This window comes from Dipodomys spectabilis, unplaced genomic scaffold (genome assembly GCF_019054845.1).
Source record: "Dipodomys spectabilis isolate Male_0828 unplaced genomic scaffold, ASM1905484v1 ptg000096l, whole genome shotgun sequence".
In the NCBI taxonomy this organism is placed as follows: domain Eukaryota; kingdom Metazoa; phylum Chordata; class Mammalia; order Rodentia; family Heteromyidae; genus Dipodomys; species Dipodomys spectabilis.
Genome location: NW_024870773.1, coordinates 8913497 through 8933652, shown reverse-complemented (window position 1 = coordinate 8933652; position 20156 = coordinate 8913497). Strand labels below are relative to the sequence as shown.

Genomic DNA, 20156 nt, shown 5'->3' with positions numbered 1-20156 from the left:
ATCATGAGCCATGATAAGGACACCTGCACAACCATGTTCACTGCTTCACTATTCAAAATAACCAAGATAGGGAAACAACCCAAATGCCCCACAATAAATGAATGGATCCAAAAAATGTGGTACCTATATAAAATGGAGGGGTTTTTTGTTTTGTTTTGTTTGTCAGTCGTGGGGCTTGAACTCTGGGCCTGGGCACTGTCCCTCAGCTCTTGAACTCAAGGCGAGAGTTCTATCACTTGAACCACAGCACCACTTCCAGTTTTCTGGCAGTTTATTGGAGCTAAGAGTTTCATAGACTTTCCTGCCCCGGCTGGCTTTGAACCCAATCCTCAGATCTCAGCTTCCTGAGTAGCTAGTATTACAGGCATGTGCCACCGATGCCCAGCTTAAAATGGAGTTTCACACAGCCAGTAGAAAGGTTAAAATAATGGCACTCACAGGGAAATGGATGGAACTAGAACAAGTGAGATAAGCCAAGATCAGAGAGACAAAGGGCACATGTTCTCCTTGATATGCAGGAGTTAGATCTGAAACATACTAGGATATGACAAATTACACAGGATACTAGACACTCACATACAGTGAGACCAAAAGAAAATCACAAAGGTGCAATTCCCAAGCATCTCTTCATATATATATATAAAATAATATACATACTGAAACGAATTCTAAAGATATAGAAAAAAAGGACTTTTTTCTTAATTTGTTTTTTCTTTTTCTGATGACTGTTTTCTTTATCTTATATATGATGTAGTCACATGCACATCTGTGGGTGGGTGGGAGGATTCTGAGGAAAAGGAAAAAAGTGCAGCCGTGGAGCACACTGGACAGTGATGGGTGGCAATGGGAGGGAGGGAATGGGAGAGAATGAGGGAACAGATGACACTGTACAAAAGGAAATGTACTTATTATCTGGCACATGTATATATAAACCCTCTGTATATCACCTCTAAAATAACAATAAAGTAGATTTAAAAAAAAATAAGGTACCCTGTTGTGACTAGAATTCAGAACACAATTCTCATGCCCAGTTATGAGTGGGGATGGACAGGAATGTCTTAAATCATGGCAGCAGAAATCAAAGCAAAATCCCTGATGGCTGGAAAGGAGTCATAGAAACCCAGAGGTATCACCTGATAGGTAACAGACCCAAGACTGAGGGAGCATCTAACAAGCCTCCCAAAACAGGAGGATCAACAGTCATATAACCTGATTAGTTTTTAAGCCCTGAGATGTACCTTAACTTTCGGTGAGATCATCAGAGGAGATCCAGCTTTGAGTTATTAAACCTAGCAACAGCATATGACATGCTCTCTAGGAGCACGCACAGTCCCCTGGGAGGATAGGCTATGGAGACAGAACAGGAAGCTGCTATACAGTTCCAAAAGTGGAAATATGTAGCTCCTGGGGGCTTTGAACTTTCAGGTCAAAATCAGTTATGTTACATGTTCTTCAAAATTCCAGTAAGAAATTCCAAATGCAGGGAAGAATCTGATTTACAATTTGATCATGAAAGTTACCATTAAATAATCAAGAAAATATTTTAGACACAATTTTAGAGAATGGTCACAGCTTAATATTTAATGGAATTCCAATGTAAACCTTTTGGAAACATTTTACTCATTCCATGATTTATATCCTATAAATATGACTTTTCAAAATTAAAAAATAATTAAACTACATTATTAAATTGATTAACTTAATATTTTTATAAGCAAAAAAATGTTTTTACTTGCTAAAATCCAGAAAGGTCCCTACTATATTAAAGAAACAATGATTTAATGATTAGAAATCTCAAAAAAAAAATACAAGGTATGGTGGGCTGCATCGCCATCTCAACCAATAAAAGCTGGATGCACTGGTATATACCTGTTATTCTAGCTACATGGGAAGGATAAGTAAAAGGAATTGTAGTCCAGGCCTGCCCTAACAAAAACTGGGACTACATTAGGAAAAAATAATGAAAACAAACAGGACTCGAAGCACAACACATGCCTAGCAAGCACAAGTTCAAATCTCAATACTGCCAAAAAATAAGTATAATGAAACTTCAAAAACAATTTTTTTTCACAAGGACAAAGTACTATGATTTTTTTTCAAACCCAGTGCTTTGTGCATCCTGGACAAGTGCTCTAGCAGTAAGGTAAAATTCCCATTTGTGATTTTTAAATATATGTGAATATACAAGCTACATCAAGGAACATTTTAAAGTCTTATGAGGAACAGCAAATACTCCTCAAAAAGACAAATCAATATACGTTCAATTGTACTAAAAACAGGCTAGAAATAAGTAGTATTAATTATTCATGTGAGTTTAAACAGTGTGTTCCAAGAAGGGCAGTTACACTATTTCATTTTGGTCTCAGTGCAGGTGTTACGGTTGCGCTGGATGCCATGGAACATTTCTATAAACACTAGTTCATTACTACTAGTTCATGTTACTACTGCTGAACTGTGGTGCAAGACTAGGTGGCACTGAGAAGAAGATATAGTTTATAGAGTCTGTCTATAGGTCTAGAGCACCTGTAGAGAAGAGAGATACTACAGTTGTACAAATGAATCCAACTTCAGGACAGTGATGTGGACAATTAGGGATCATCAACTTATAATAGGACACCTAGAGTCAGGAAGTGGATATAAGCAGTCAACAGAACGGAATGCAGAATATGGGGAAATGGGTACAAAATTTTCTCATAGATTATATTAGTGTTAAACTCAAATTTTTGCTTAATTTCCACAACTAAAATCATTTCTAGCACTGCCTTCTTATAAATTAAGTCTCCATTTCAAAATTTTTTAATTTATTTTAATTTTTAAAACAGGAGGTAGTTCCATAAGTTAGGCAAAGACTATATTTCCTTTTGGATAATGTCACCCTCCTCAACTACTTTCTAATGTTCACTTTTAATAGTGCTAAATTGGCAATTTCATTCATTCCTTGGATCCACTCTTTAAAAAACACTTAATGTAAAAAACACTTAAGTATTTAGTTCTTGGAGGCTTCTGAAAACAATGAAGGCTTGAGATTGATCATGTTTACTCAAATAAGAGACCACTCAAAGAAACGGAAAATCATATAACGTTATTAATGTTTTATGGATTTTTAACACTGTATCAAAATAATTCAGTATATATATATATATATATATATATATATACATATACCATATATAATATACATATAACAAATATACTATATCATAATATGCTACATATAATATATATGATACATCATATATTATATATTGCATATAATATATTCTACTTATTTTATATATGATACAAAATATAAAAATATATTTAAAATAATACGGGGCTGGGAAGGTGGCTCAGCGGTAGAGTGTTGCCTTGCATGCATGAGGCCCTAGGTTCAATTCCTCAGCACCACATAAGCAGAAAAAGTCAGAAGTGGCACTGTGGCTCAAGTGGTAGAGTGCTGGCCTTGAGGTGAAGAGCTAAGGGACAGCACCCAGCCCCAGAGTTCAGGCCCCATGACCAGCAAAAAAAAAAAAGTATTTTATAATATATGTATCCTTACTATGTAGCCCAGGCTGGCCTCAAACTCAACAGTCCTCATGCCTCAACCTCCATGGTACTGGAATTAAAGGTAAAATTTGATAACTTAATTCAAGTTGCTATAGGTAGTGCATGATAGATAAAGTATCTGAATAAGTACAAAAGCAGAAATTTGACTAGCTTTATTAGTGGAGTAAGCAAGTGCAAATAAAAGCCATGACGACACATTCTCCAATAACTGAAAAGCATTTGTAATTGCTAACTGGCAAGAAGAGTTACAAAAATTATCAAATACTACTTATGGGTACAACCACACCAGAATTTTGCTGGTTGATTGGAGATAGAATCTCCAGAACTTTTCTGCCAAGACTAGCTTCCAACTATGATCCTCTGGCCTCAGCCTCCTGAGTAGCAGGGATTTACAGGTGTGAACTACTAGCAAACTTCAAAGCTAACACAGAGTAAAAAAAAAAAAAAAAAGAAAAGAAAAGCCAACCAGGAAAAGGCACAATGACATTGTGTTAATATTCAGACTATGAGCTAAAATCAGGACATAGTGACTCAAGTGTGGCAGAGGTCATGTCTTCTGAGGTCCATTGAGGTTCCCAATGAGCCTCAGGAGCAATGACTACCCAGACACATTCACCAAGCTATTTACAATTTGTGCAATTTATATACTCCTGTATTCCTAATCTAAATTGTTCAGGAACAATCATGAATGTGGTTGTCATCACCAAGCTAAAACTCCACAAAAGGCTTCCATTGCACTGGAAAGGAAACCCCTTCTTTCTCTTCTGAATCCTTGGGACCTGGTCCTGGATTGACACTGACCTCAGCCTCCTGCCACCTATTCTCCCAGCTGCCCCAAACTTACACCGCAGGCTGTGCCATTGTAGAAGCTTTCCCTTGGGAATTTCTCTACCTGGCTGAAAATAATTCATCCTTATTCTGTTTACTGACAAGTGACCTCAGTAGGCACTGGCGTATTTCTGTTGTTCAACTTTTTGACAGTACTAGAATTTGAATTCAGGACTTCCCACTTGCTGAATCCTACCACCTGATCTATGCCTTCAGCCCCACTACCTGGAAGGTCCATTCCTGGATAGCGAGCAGACCCCGCCCAGTACCTGCATTACCTAGGCAACTGGGACACCAGGAAGAGGTCACATCTGCATCCACTGAGGTCACATCTGGATCTGAGGTGGCCACACCTTTCTCCCACCTGGTCCCACCTCCTCTTACCTGGTCCCACTTCCCTTTACCTGGACACACCTTTCCCCGTGCCTAACCCAGGACCAGACACCCTCTTTGCCAGCTGCGTGGAGTGCCAACCTTGCCTGGTCCCAGCAGGTCTACTGAATACCACGTGCGTGGTGCTGTTCTTACTCAGCTACCTCTTTTTATAAACCTAACACTACCCTTTTTTGTGCCTGTACTAGGTAGGGCTTAAACTCAAGGACTCTCAAGCTCATTAAGATTTTTCACTCACGGTTGACATTCTACCACTTGAGCCACTCCTCCAGTTTTTTGCTTGGAGATAAAAGTTTCAGGGATCTGTCTGCCTGGCCTGGCTTTGAGCCACAATCCTCTAACCTCTTGTGCAGCTAGGATTACAGGCATGACCACCAGCACCCAGCCACCTTCATTCAGCTCTTTTTACGTTAGCTATTTTTTCACTTGTTCTCAGGCCCGCACGGAACTGAGACCCTCCTACCTATGCCTCCAGAGCAGCTAGGATCACAGGCACGTGTCATCACACCCTGCTTATTTGCTGAGATGAAGTTTGGCTACTTTTTGTTGATTTGCCTCATCTCTGCCTTCCAAGTAGCTGGACTGACAGGCATGAGTCCATGAGAAGAAGCCAGCGGGCCTTTATCTAAGCACCTTCTCCAAAGTAGTTGCCCTACCATTCCACCCTGCTTTAATTTTCCTCACAACACTTACATAGCCTGAAATAGCATGTATTTGTTATTTGTTTATTACTTCTTGTCTGGGCCTCCATTCAGCCCTACTGGAAATACAGGAGCCATCTGCTCATGACAGAAGAGCAAAAGCAAGTATATAGTTTTAAAAATGCATTAGATAGACAGAAAATGACTATTTTCCTTTCCTGTAAAGGCAACTTTGTATTTGCAACCACATATTTTGCATTTTACAACCACAGCTTTTTGTGATCATTTGCTTAATACCTTCTTCCCTCTCTAGACTGCCATCCTCAGGATGGAGACATACACGCTCGCCATTCTATAAGCCCATATCTAGCATGGCAGCCAGGTGCTGAGTAAATATTCAAACACCAGTGCATCAATGGAAACATTTTTTTTCCCTGAAGATCACTACATATACGCATTATAACATTCAAACTAGGATCTAAACGCTAGAATTACTGTCCAAGTTCTTTCGCTCTCCAGGCCCTAGAATATACCTTTCCCCCTACCCTTAAGCCTAGGCTCAGAATAAGAAATTTTAACACAAAAATTTTTTGGCCCAGGCTAGCCAGTAACAAAAGATACTGTTCCTTTTGCCTCCGGCTTGGATTCTGGGATTACAGGCTGGAATCGATCACTATTATTTGTGGTAAGATTAACATAAATTCACATTCCACCCGGTGCTTAGAAAAGAGTGCGCAAAACAGGCCTGGGTGCTAGGCTTCCAAGGTGGCCCTCTGTTGCTGTCATGCAATTGGGATTTAAGGAATGTTCCTGCTATTCCCTAACTGATAAAAGCAGCTTCTTTGGCTACAAAGTCTGAACAAAAGCCTGGTTTACTTGCTTCCTTCTGGGAATCTAGAATTTTCCTATGTGCTAGGAAGAAGGTACCCCGTGACTGACCAGGCCCAGCACCACTCTTCTGGCTGGAGCTTCCCTGGTATTCGGCCTTTCACGCTAGAAAGTAAGCTCACCCAGTGTGAGTCCTCTAGGAGGGGGCAGGGAACTCCAGGAGGCTGGCTGTGGTTTCCTCCTAACTCCGCCTTTCCCGTCTCACTTGGCTGGCTTTGCATTGGGTCTTTTCAGGGACCAGTACTATATGTTGAATTCAGCAACCCTCCTAGCAAACCAGTGAGTGAGCCAACTGACTCTTCCAACACAATTCTCAATTTGGAAATGAATTATAGTCAGTTACAACTACAGAAAAACAAAAGAGGGAAGAGGGAGAGATGTGTGCCTTAGGTTTTCCTGGCTACTTGCAATCCTCTCTCCTTGAGGGGAGGTGTGAGGTGCTCCCATGAATGGAATTCCAAGAAAGTGCTAGGATGAGGTTATTAGCTTTCAACACTGTGACCTTTGTCTAGCCCACACTCTCTCAGGCTCTTCTCCCTCATTACTTCTTATGAAAGGAAAGGCTCAGATGGCCAGAAGTTAAGGGTGGCCTCCACTCCAGGGCCAGCTGAAAAATGGAGGCCTTTGTCTCCAGAGCTTCTGAGGAGCCACATGGGTGGGCCTGGACACAAGAGCTTCCACAGGCAAGTCTTGAGCTGATAGAGGATCAGGTTGACCTTGATTACAACCTTGCAGGACCTCCCAGCCAGAGGACCCCAAAAAGTTCTGCTTGATCTTCTGGCCCACAGAGAAACTGAGAAAGTAAATGTTCTAGGCAATAAGTATGAGAGGCAATCAGCAATAGATAACTAACCCATTCTAGCAAAACATCTAGACAGTATCTGTGAAACAACAGCTTCGAGACACTGGCCCTGGACAGCAAAGGACAGTGAACCCTGAGAAAGGAGAAGTGAGCCCCATGATTCCCCCGGCTTACTGCACAGAATGTTTAAGGAAAAAAGACACCCAGGCAGGTCAGCTTGAGCCCACAGAGTCAAGCCTAGAGAATCAACAGGCCAGTCTTCAGCCCAGTACCAAGGATCTCATGGGAAACAGGCTGAGGAGAGAACCTCCTAGAAGGAGGAGGAAAACCATCCTCAGACTCACACTGGGTCAGGGAGAAACAGTCCATGTCCCCACAAGTGAGTGTGGGAAAGGCTCATGGATTCATAAAACACCAGGTAAAATATTCAGGGTACTAAGGAAGACCTCAGTGAGGGAAGCAAAATTAACACTAGACTCAAGTTGCTCTGGTCCCACCTGAAAACAAGGCCAAAACAGAAAAAGGAAAGGGCTTCTAGCCCAGAAGACATCATACTTCTCTGAGAATCACTTGCAAATGGAATTAAGAAGCCTTGGAAATCATCAAATCTGGTTTACACATTAGGAAAGCTACAATCCAAGGCAGGCATGTAAGTGTACTCCTGTAATACTAGCACTCATAACGTTGACAAGAGGATCATAAATTGAGAGGCCTGCTTGGGCGACATACCAAAAAACCTTGGTTTAAAAAACAAAGTAGCCGGACACCGGTGGCTCATGCCTGTAATCCTAGCTACTCAGGAGGCTGAGTTCTGAGGATCATAGTTCAAAGCCAGACCAGGTAGGAAAGTCCATGAGACTCTTACCTCGAATACACCACTCAGAAAACCAGAAGTGGCTCTGTGGTTCAAATGGTAGAGTGCTTGCCTTGAGCTGAAGAGCTGAGGGACAGTGCCCAGGCCCACAGTTCAAGCCCCATGACCAAGGGGGAAAAAAAAAAACATAAAGTACTAAACTCCCAAACTAAATTTATTCATAATTACACAGCAAGTAGTGCAGGAGGACTAGCATGCAAGAGTCCAAGGCCAGCTTCTCCTCTTGGACAAAGATCAGCAAAGCTAGGAGCAATGTGGTAGCTAGAGGCCATCCAGTGAACGCCATCGCTTTGAGATGGAAACTTCCCCTGCACCCCACAGGTTGCTTCCCTGTTGTTGGTCACCCTCCCATGGTCACTGTCCACACTACTGGCCAGACTACTGGTGTCTTCTGCTTGGATCTCTTATCCCCCTACTTCCTCTACATTTCCTGTTGGCCCATCAAGCTTCTCTCAAATGACAGATTCCCCCACAGGGTTCTCTAACCCCTCCTTCCTCCGCAGGGCTATTAAAGTGAGGTTCTCATGACATCTTTCGTGCTCCGGTCCGTAGCTCTTTACACCTGACTTTTCTCAAGGGTCTCAATATGTAACCCAGGCTGGCCTTGAACTGTTGATCTTAACTGCCTCAACTACAGAGTGCTGGGATTACAAATATGCACTATCAACACTCAGCTTCAAAGTTAATATTTTTAAATGATTTTCTTCATACTTTGTCCAACCATTAGCAAGAAGCTAAAACAGATGGGCCTGCCCTTCTTTTCATCTATACTCCATTTAGACTGTCCCCTTTAAAATCTAACTTTCTAAGGCTAGAGGTGTGGCTCAAGTGGTAGAGCTCCTGCCTAGCAATCACTAGGCCTAGAGTTCAAACCCTAGTAGTACTTTAAGATAATTATCATCTTCATCATTATTATCTAGCATCTTCATAGTCTCTCTTTATCTTTCTTATTCACTTAAACCTGATTTCACCCTTCCCAGCAAGAATTCACAGGCCAAATAAATACTCATTACAGATTTAGCCACTGGCTCCTGGCATTACAGATACAAAGGAAGCTGGTTGGTATTAAATATCAATATGAACTGGATACTTCAGCAAATTCCTTACAATTCACACGAAATCATTTTTCCGCTCAAAAGCAATTACACATATTGTTAGACAATATTCACAATGCCACTATAAAACTCACACTGATTTCTGCTCAGTCTCAATGTTATAATTACATTGCTTATATAACAAACTCAGAAACTCACAATATAATCAGATACACAATATATATTCACAATATTGAGTTTTAATATCAGAATAGAAATGAGCTAAGTAACCCATTAACAAATCAACTTTGCCAAAGGTGGCTAAAACTCAATGCTACTACTTACTGTTTTACCTCTTTTAACCCCATGTTGCCCCTTCACTCTCCTTTTCAGTACTGTACATGTGTCATTAAACAACACAGGTCTTTTTCCTTCTCTGTTCTTACTACTCTTTTAAAATCCACTTTCCTCCACTACTCCTGAACTGATCATCAGTCAGAAGAGGTATGTAACTATATAGACCACATATTTTATGGATACATTAATTTTCATTTTCTACCTTTTATTTTAAATACAGCTATGGCAGTACTAGACTTAAAAGCTGGCAAGTGAAAGAGCTCGAGATGTGACTCAAGTAGCAGAGTACCTACCTAGCAATTGGGGAATCTTGAATTTAAATCCCAGTATTCCCCCACCAAAGAAAAGAAAGAGAATACTAGAATACTATAGCTCACCCTTCCATAAAGGAACAGGAAGTTGAGGGCTTCCGAACTGCCAGCTCTGCAGTTTCTGAGCTGTGAGGCCCAAGCACAGTAAGAAAACCCATAGCCTCTCATAACACAGCACAGAGATGTCCTAAGAAGTGAAAGGAATCACTGATGGAAAAGTGCATGACATACAGTAAGTATGGGAAGAGTGGACTAAAGCTCCCTGTGACACTTTTCCTTGTCTTGGAGGCTTAGTTTGTATGCTGAGACAAATCACAGAGCAAAGAGGAGCTTTTCCTCCTATGCCTCAGGCCAATAGTTCTGATAGTTACAATTCTGAAGCCTTAGGCCAATGGTTTGCAAAGAGGAAAAACACTGGTGGTGTGTCTGCATTTTCTTGTAACACTAAATTGACCTTGGTCCTTAAATTCCCATGTCCCCTGACCTCACCTGCAGACCTTACCTATGGATAGAAAGATGTTTGTAGCAGGTTTGTCCAGCCCCCTAAGCAAGTTTTTTCCCAGTGTCACTTCTAGTTGTTGTAACCCATCCATCTCCAAAACAAGAGCATTTGTACAGAAGTGAATGGAGAGCACAGTCAGCAGAGAAGAGGGTGGAAGAAGCAAAGGCCACAAGCCTATTCAGCACATCCTAGCTTAGTTATCAAGTTAAGGCCTCATTCCTCTGGTGTTAGAAGCAGTAGAGTTGTATGTGAGCTGCTCAGTTTGTTCCTTACAATGAGGGGAAGAAAGAAGGGAGAAAAAGAAGAAACAAAGGAAAGCTCTGTGAAGAAACTGTCTTCCAACAGAGGAGGAGGAGGAGGAGAAAGATGAAGAAGAAGGAGAAGGAGGAGGAGGAAGAAGAGAAAGAGGAAGAAGGAGAAGGAGAAGAAGAGGAGGAGGAGGAGGAAAAGGAAGAAGAATCTATACATGGCTCCTAGTATGGCTGGTTATCTGCTGTGGTTTCCAAAGAAAATTGACTCTTCTATCCTAAAATGAACTTATACAGAGTGACCATTTCTGCTACATAATAAACATTTCCAATCAGGGGTGTGGTCCCTGACTTCTACATAAGTGACACAGGCCCTGAGGAGAGTAACATGCTCTGTTTTAGAGGGTCATGTTGGCTGCTAACCTGAAAAAGACTAAGGGCTGAATGCAGATTTATGCAAAGTGCCCTAACCCCAGTGTCTCCCACAAGGGAACTCCACGGAGCTATCTAGTCACTGATCAGGTATGACAGGGTCCCATCAAATACAAGAAAACTTAGTGCCCACCCCCTTGTATCTTATTACACGATCAACAACATTCCACATCTAGTTCTAATATTGCTAAGGACAGCTGAACTTTACTAACTAATAGGAGGGGGGGGGGAGCAAAAGTCTTCTCTTTCTAATAGGATTAATGATATCCTAACCTATGAACTTTAAAAAATCCATTTTTCACAACATCCAAGAAGAATCTCTTCTCTGAAATTTGTTAAATACAGAAATGTGTTGTTAACAAATGCTTTAAAATGATCACTCTGGCCAGGCACCAGTGGCTCACACCTATAATCCTAGCTACTCAGGAGGCTGAGATCTGAGGATCATAGTTCAAAGCCAGCCCAGGCAGGAAAGTCCGTGAGATTCTTATCTTGAATAAACCACCATAAAACCGGAAGTGGTGCTGTGGCTTAAGTGGTAGAGTGCTCGCCTTAAGCTGAAGAGCTGAGGGACAGTGTCCAAGCCCAGAGTTCAAGCCCCATGACCGACCAAAAAAAAAAAAAAAAGATCACTCTAACCCAGTAATTTCTCAGATGGTATCCTATAAAAGTAACTCTAAACAAGAAATTATTTCCATCTAAGATACTCAAAACTGTCTCTATAGTAGCAAAAACCTAGAAACAACTTAAAATGTCCAACGACACCATCAATCTAGCTAGAAGCCAGATGCTGATAGATCATAACTACAATCCTAGCTACTCAGGAGGCTGACATCTCAAACTCACAGTTCAAAGCCAGTGCCAGCAGAAAAATCCTCAAGACTCTTTATCTCCAATTATCCAGCAAATAAACCCAAACTGTAGCATGGCTCAAGTAGTAGAGCAAATGAAAAAGCTGAGGGAGAGAAAAAGGCCCTGAGTTTAATCCCCAGGTAACACATGCACACATGCAAGCATGTACGCACACACGCACACATGCTCACATGTGCGCGCGTGCACACACACACAATTTAGCAGAATACTATATAGCCACTAAAAATGATTCTTTGAAAATGGAGAAAGTACATTATACCAATTCAATTTTGCGAAACACTTGCACAACACAAAACACCAGGAAACATAAAAGCACTGGGGGAAAAATAGGCAATATATATACCAATGTTAATACTTAAATGACTGAAGTATGTAAATCATGTTAAACTCTTACTTTCCAATTTTTACAAGTGACTATGGATCTTATATGCAATTTTCAAAGTTAATCTTTTATTTGCAATATAAATATCATGTAACACTACTTCTATGCATATTGTATCTCAAATATAGTAACACTAATTGTAATTATGTATCAATCACTTAATGTGCCAAGGGGGGGCAGTATTCAGGGTCTTGTGCTCTTGCTTATCTTCTTCTCTCATGGTAAGTGCTCTACCACCTGAAGTATGCCTCAAGTTCCAGATTTTGGCTGCATGTTGCTCATTTAAGTCCTCTAGCACATGGGCCATGGCCCCAGTCCTTTCCTTTCAGTTGTTTTTCACACAGGATCTCTTGGTTTTACCCTGCACTGGCCTAGAACTATGATCCTCCTGTCTCCACCTCCTAAGCAGCTAGGACCAGAGCATGTGCCAGCATACTCAGCTTCTTTTCAAGACAGGGTCTCCCTAACTTTTGCTTGGGCTAATCTTGAACCAAGACCCTCCTGTCTCTATATCTCACAGTGAATAAGACAGCAGGATGTGCCACTACACCTGATAGCACTTTAATCATCACAGGATCCCTGATGTCCATATTACTAGAGATAAAAGGAAGTTAATGAGAAGTATCAGGTCATACTGTCAACTCTGGGCTTTAAATTCAGCTCCTCGGGGAGGCTGGGAATGTTGGCTTAGTGATGCATGCCTAGCATGCATGAAGCCCTGGGTTTCATTGCTCAGTACCACATGAACAGAAAAAGCCTCAAGTGGTGCTGTGGCTCAAGTAGTAGAGCACTAGCCTTGAGTAAAATAGAAGCTCAGGGACAATGCCCAGGCCCTGAGTTCAAGCCCCAGGACCAGCCAGATAAATTTCAGCTCCTGGACACAAAAACCTACATGCAACCACACATTATGCCCCGCTACAAGGGTGCAGAGATATTTGATAAATAATACAACCAAGTCAAATTCTCAGTGTGGTGGCACTCTCCTCACTTGCCATCACATCACCCATTTGTCTGACTCCTTCAGTCTGTGACCCCTTTCCCCAGCTGCCTTCTCATTTACTCCTTTTCTTGCTCTTGCACATTTCTTCCTCACCCACACCATGAGCTTTTATCCTGCAGCATCCTGAGCACTGCTTAGCTTCAATGGTGAAACTCAAACCAACCACTGTCCTGAGTCCTTCTATAAATCAGAAGTTACACACTGGAAGCTTGGAGCTACATCTGCCTACCAGATGTGTTTTCCTGCACTATTTTGAAAAATGTGAATTAGTCATCAACATTTAAAAATTAAGACAACTTCGCATAAAAATCCAAAATGTTTAGCTTCCCTTAAAATAAAAGAACATCTGACAGCGTGAGTCCAATATGACAACCATCTCCTAAAAGCCTAATTTCCCAGTACACACAGTAATTCTCTACCAGTTCTACTCCCTAACACTGGACTCTCTGCAAGTCTCTTCCCCTTTCCTGACTCCCCTCACTGCCTGGCCCCAAAGGCACGGAATCTGTGACCTCCACCAACTGCCTTAAGAAGTGACACGGAAGGGGCTGGGAAGGTGGCTCAGTGGTAGAGCGCTTGCTTTGCATGTATGAGGCCCAGGTTCAATTCCTCAACACCACATAAGCAAAAAGAAAAAAGCTGGAAGTGCTGTTGTGGTTCAAGTGGTAGAGTGCTAGCCTTGAGCTGAAGAGCTGAGGGACAACGCCCAGGCCCAGAGTTCAGGCCTCACGACCAGACCCAAAAAAAAAAAAAGAAGTGACATGGAAGTCACAGGAGATGTTGCCTCATGCCATTTTCACTTCATGCTAAATTCTGCAAACTCTTCTGAGAGATGCTATAGCTAAGTGGCCTATTGTTAGATTTCAACCACAAAAAGACAATCCTAGCCAAACCCCAGGCCAAAGCACATCCCAAAGCACTTGCTATTAGCAGGCTTAGCGGACCAGTTCCCCGCTAGAATTTACTGCATCTCAAACATTCCTTTGGGTGTAGCTACAATGAAGAAGGTTTCAGACCTCAAACTAAAAAGTTTTCTAATGATGAGACTAAGGAGTTTAGTCACAGCTAGCTGCAACACACTTACAAAGGAAAATTTTAAAATCAGCCTTATTAGGCCCAATAGCCTGGACTTCAAATATTAAGGTAACCGCAGTATCCATCTTCTTTTATTCTCTCAGCAACCACTCAAAATCCATATCTTTACGGTAATGTAAATCCATTAGAGAGAGCACTAGAAACGCAATGAAGAATCAATCCTACACTGGAAGAAACAAGAGACTAAATGACCTTCGCCATGTAGAATCTCTCTGATACATTAAGTCTATTGTGTCCAGACTAGACTATGAAACTATTTTCCAGAACAGAAAGAACAGGACATACAGAAAAGTACTGGGGATTCAAAGATCCATTTGCAACTAATTTCAAATCCCATAAACTAAGAAGTTCATGTTAGGTCTACTAAAGAACAGAGAAATGGCTGGGGGTGGGGAACTGGCTGGGGATGGGGAACAAATTTCTAGTTGGCACATGTCATTTTTCATTCACTTCCTCCAATAATAATTAAAAGTCAGTGCTTCTTCAGAATTTCAAACACATACGAAAAAAACTGCCACAACAAAGTTAATAACCACAAAGTAAATCCCAGGTTTTACACTCACTGATAACTAGAGCAAATACTATTTTAAAAAAGAAAAAAAGGTTTAGGTGTTTTGGGGGGGGGGGGGGGGTTGCCTTTATTTTCTATTTTTGTAAGGAAAGGCATTAGGCTGAATAAGCATAGTAGTATTTATGATTTACAATAGCTATCTGCACTTGCTAACAGTGTTGATTGACAGTTGAAAGGCCAAATAGGATTTTTGCTTCTCAGAGAAGAATACTCCAAAGCAAGTAACTATCATAAAGCATATACCCAGCAAATATTCTCTATTGAAAAATTATACTTTTCTCAGAAGCCTGGCTGCAAAGCGAACAGTAGTTCCTTTTTGAACTTCTATTTGAAAGAAATGAAGAGCCTTACTTCATTACAAATGGGAAACTAGCTAAAAGCAACTCCTCCTAACACCATTCCCCTAGGCCTTATAACACAGTATTGAATACCTCCAAAATACATACTTTTTACCTTATTCTTCATTGTTAATATATGCTAGTTTTTGTTTTTAAGTAATTCATTCTGACTTTCCCTCCCCCCCACAACTCAAGAATCTACAAAGCACCACATCTCTGCCATTTCAGCTAACGCCAATCTTATAGAGTAATTCAGATCATTAGATTTTACAATATGCCAAATTAAGCAAGTATATAAAGTCTAAGAGTACATTCTACGTAAGACGTTTTCCTATCCAGCATTTTCACTTTGCTCTACATTACAGTAAGGTTTTGAGCTAAAAAGCAAAAAAATAGGTATTTAATCAACAAACCTGACCACTCCATGCACAATACAGATTGCACAATAAGTTCCAATTGTGGTTGATCATGCAGTCCAGGAGCCTGAACTGGGCCATGACTGCCTTAGGGCACAGCCTTCCTGTCTTCTGACTCAGCTTTTGTCAGCTCTGTCTGAGCTGCAGTGCTGGGAGCAGCGCTGAGGATTTTCCCCTCCCTTTCCTGTCCGGGCAGCCATAGTTGCATCATCTTCCCAGGCTCTAACACATGATGACATCATAAAGTGAAGACTTGTTCAGGGTCTTATTTAGTATTTAACATGTTTTTAAAGAGTATTGCTTTTTTATTTTTGGAACCCTAGGCTAGAATTCATTTATTCACTGAAAACATTCATCTTGGGAATGTGGTTAAGAAACCAATAATGCTGGCTAAAATCGTACAACAAACCAATTCCAACACAAGATGGTGGAGCCAACCAATGACCCTTACTCTGACTCAACCCAAAGGGCACCAAAGTTTTCCGTCCTCTTCACCTCTTAGTGGTGTCTTACACTCCTAACTTCCTCCAAAGTTTCAGCCAGCAGCCCAGAGTATTCTTTTATACTTCTCTAACTCCTTTATTCTCTTCTTTGCAAGAATGAAACAAGAGGTGCTAAGGCAAAGTGAGAAAAGCCTAGGTGCTAATAAGACAGGCTCAGTTCCTTAATGCAACCCAGTGTGTGTACAACAAGAAACTTACTGGCTTAAACTTCAAATCATTCATTTATAAAAATAGGAATAGTAACACCTGCCCCATGTGGAGATTTTAATATGATATTTTAAAATATATCTAACATACTGTAAAACAGTATCTAACAGACACCTCATAAATTGTTCTTATAGCCTGGCATGGTGGCTCCAGCCTATAGTGCCAGCTACTTTGGGAGGCTAAGAACAGGGAACCACAGCTTTATGCTCAGCCTGAGCATAACGGCTCATGAGACTCCATCTCAATCAGTGGCTGAACACAGTGGCTGAACACAGTTATCACAGCTACTAGAAAGTACAATGGCTGGGCACAGCAGCCTGTCATGCCCAGTGATAAGGGGAAAAACAAGGAGAAAGATCACAGAGCTCAGGCTAACCCAGGTATAAAGCAAGACCCTACCTCAAAAATAACAAAACAAACGTAAAAACTATGGCAGAGGTAACACTTCAAAAATAAATGTACTCATTACCTGACTTAGGTAGCTGTAACCCCTCTGTACATCACCTTTACTATAAAAATACAAATAAAAAGACACCAAAAAAAAAAATAACAAGCATAAATAAAAATGGACTGAAAGCTTGGCACCCACTAGCAAATGTGAAGCCCGGAGTTCAATCTTCAATACCACTTAGAATATTCATAGACTGCTTTCCCTTCTTAAAATTAAAATGGACTCTTCACCCACTTTTTCCTTTCTTATACTATTCCTAGATGCCATCTACCAGATTCCTGATTTTAACTATGAATTACGACTTCCAAACCTCTCTCCCAGGCCACCCCTCTCCCAAGCTGCAAATCTTCATGACTAAACTCTTACAAAGCATGTACACCTAAACCTCTCAGCCCAGGTCCAAAAATGAGCTTATTACCTTCCTTCTTATAACTTCACACACCCCTGTAATCCCTTAATCTGCACTATGGCAGCACAACTCATCTCTTGGTTACCAAAACAGAAATCAGAGTCATCCTGGATTCCCACTTTCCTCACCTCTCATCCAGCTCCCAAATCCAGTCACTTTTACAATGTCCCCGGCCTCCGCTGAAATTCAGCTAGAGCATATTCAGAAACCCAGGCTGCTCCTTCAGCTGAGCAAGTATGTCCTGATGTGCTGGTACAGTTTTCCAAGGAAGGCTTTTCCTGAGTTCTCTACTAGGCTGGCTTACCTACTCAGATCTGCATGGTTTCCTGCTCTTCTAACTTCATAATTTCATATTCACGGCGCTCCTATTATTCAGCTCCTCTTATCCGTGTGTACCCAAGAAAGTGGGCAAGTGGCTCAGGCCAGGCTTTCTTCACTGCTAAATTCTCACTGCCTACCACTTGAGAAGAACCCAACAAATACATCTTTGTTGGAGAAGTTCTTAAGTGTGGGAGGACAATTCAAAAATATTAACAGGTCCTCCAAGTACCAAACTAGAATCATTTTGAGATAGGGTACGTTTTATCCTGGAACAAAAGGAGTCATTATATCACTAGTTGAAAGCAAAACACAAGTTGCTTTCTGTTTTCTTTTTCAACTAATTGTACTAAAGAAAAAGTTGCAGCAGTTGGGATTCTAACTAAATACCTACACTCACACTCTCTGTTCCATCCCCACTTCAAGTCACTCAGAATTTCTGAGAAAAGGGAAGATCTGATTTTCAAACGTTTTCAAGTTAATAGTCCTAGTACCAATTATGGACCAGTCCACAAAATCTTATGGCAAAAGGCAAAAAAGAAACCCTTGGATAGGCCCATGTAAATTAAGCTTTTATAATTCAGTCCTAAATATGGCCTAATGTTCATTTTTTTTCACGACCCACTGGAATCCCCCATCTATAAAATCCTTTTGGAACCAGTTTTACATGAAGGAAGCTATTTATTATAACTATTCATTGCTTTTACTTAAAAAAATCTGCATAGAAATCACCCTACATTCTTTTAGCTTCTACAAGAGACAGTGAAGGCACATCTCTCTCTCTCTCTCTCTCTCTCTCTCTCTCTCTCTCTCACACACACACACACACACACACACACACACACACACATACACATACCTCTCTCTCTCTCTCTCTCACATACACACACACACACACACACACACACACACATGCGCGTGTATACCCCAAAACTGGGTTTAACAAAGGAAGCCTACAAGCCCAAATAAGAGTAAAGCCATGCACCAGTGGCTCATGCCTGTCATCCTAGCTACTCAGGAGGCTAAGATTTGAGGATCTCAGGTCAAAGCCAGCCTAGGCAGTAAAGTATGTGAGTGAGACTCTTATCTCCAATTAATCACCAAAAAGCTGGAGACACAGTTGTGACTAAAGTGGTAGAACACTAGCCTTGAGCAAAAGTGCTCAGGGACAGAGCCCAGGTCCAGAGTTCAAGCCACAGAACTGGCATGGGGCGGGGGAGCAGTGCACAAAAAATAAGTACTAATGACTCCTAGCATTTAGCAGCATCAACATCAAGTGTAGGAAATGCAGTCCAGGGAAGCAGAGGGCATGAAACCAAGTAGAAGAACCTCTAATGTAGCCACACAAAAGATGTGACCCTGGAAGCTGTGAGTGTGACCTTATTGGGGGGGAAAAATAGTGCTTTTGTGGATATAATTAAATTAAGGACTTCAAAATGAGATCATCCTGAATTACCTAGATGGGCCCTAAATCCAATGAGACTCAGCCTTCCAAGGCTGGACAATAATACCTGTGTGCAAAGGCCAAGCAAGAGTGACACTGTCACAAGTGAGGAATGCTTGGAGCCTCCCTCACCTGTGAGAGAAAGCTATTTTGTTTTAAGCCAACAAGGTTGTGAGAATTTATAATGGCTGGCCCAAATAGCCAAGGTTCCTACTGGGAAGTACAACCATCGATGAGACAAACACCTAAAACCTAGGTAAATTTTACCTACTAGCACAGGAGTAGGTAAACAGGAATTGATACTAAGATCTGAAAAGGAAAAGAGTTGCCAAGAGCTCTGAACTCAAACTACAAAACTGACCAACAAAGTGCCCTTCCACAAAACAGCTGCGCACTGAGAAAAGTTTTTCAAACAAAACTCAGATTAAGACAACACCATGGGGCTGGGAAGGTGGCTCAGTGGTAGAGCACTTGCCTTGCATGCCTGAGGCCCTGGGTTTGATTCCTCAGCACCACATAAGCAAAAAGAAAAAAGCCGGAAGTGGCGCTGTGGCTCAAGTGGTAGAGCACTAGCCTTGAGCTGAAGAGCTGAGGGACAGCGCCCAGGCCCAGAGTTCAAGCCCCACGACCGGACCCCAAAAAAAAAAAAAAAAGACAACACCAACAACAGAGACAAGAAAATAGGTCTAGACAAAAAAAGAAGGGGAGGGGTTTACTGTGGGAACTTCTGAGCCTTGTCATATTTGTAAACTTTACGGCAAATCAACAAAGAGAAACCTATGCAAAATTAGAAAATCAATCTTAGACCACATTACTTTGTGAAAATTCAGAAAAACTGAGTTCATATAAAAATTAGCAGGATCAAACTCATACGCCATAGAAACTGGAGAGCTAGAGGGAAGAAGGGGAGGGAGGGAAAGGAGAGGGAAAAACCAGGGAAAGACAGAGAGAGAGGGGGGGGGGAGGGGAGAATCCCTACAAGCAATAAATACACAAAATATATAAACACTATAATCTGTTATTTCAAAGCACGTTAAAAGATACAAAGATAGGAAAGAATGATATAATTCAGAACTACACAAACTCAGAAATGAGCTGATGGAACAAAATGGAAGAAACAGAGAAATAAACTGAAAAATAAGGACAGAGCTAGAAGAAAATCAAGAAAATGTGACAAATACCCAAAATTGGCCAGATTCAAAGTAAAGGGCTGGGAAGGTAGCTCAGTGGTAGAGTGCTTGCCTTGCATGCCTGAGGCCCTGGGTTCGATTCCTCAGCACCACATAAGCAAAA

At 41.3% G+C, this 20156-nt stretch overlaps 1 protein-coding gene across 2 annotated transcripts in view; it reads right to left on the bottom strand.

Moving 5' to 3' along the window:
• Positions 1-20156, bottom strand: part of Arhgap21 (Rho GTPase activating protein 21) — a 120553-nt gene that overhangs the window by 81602 nt on the left and 18795 nt on the right. The window contains exon 1 of one of the 2 annotated variants that reach the window (XM_042686076.1): positions 15529-15586. The exons of the other annotated variant lie outside the window; for it this stretch is intronic. Within the exon in view, the coding sequence (XP_042542010.1) occupies positions 15529-15585 (57 nt within the window). The 5' untranslated portion in view covers position 15586. Of the gene's footprint in view, positions 1-15528; positions 15587-20156 lie in introns of those variants that run through there. 2 annotated transcript variants of the gene reach the window in all.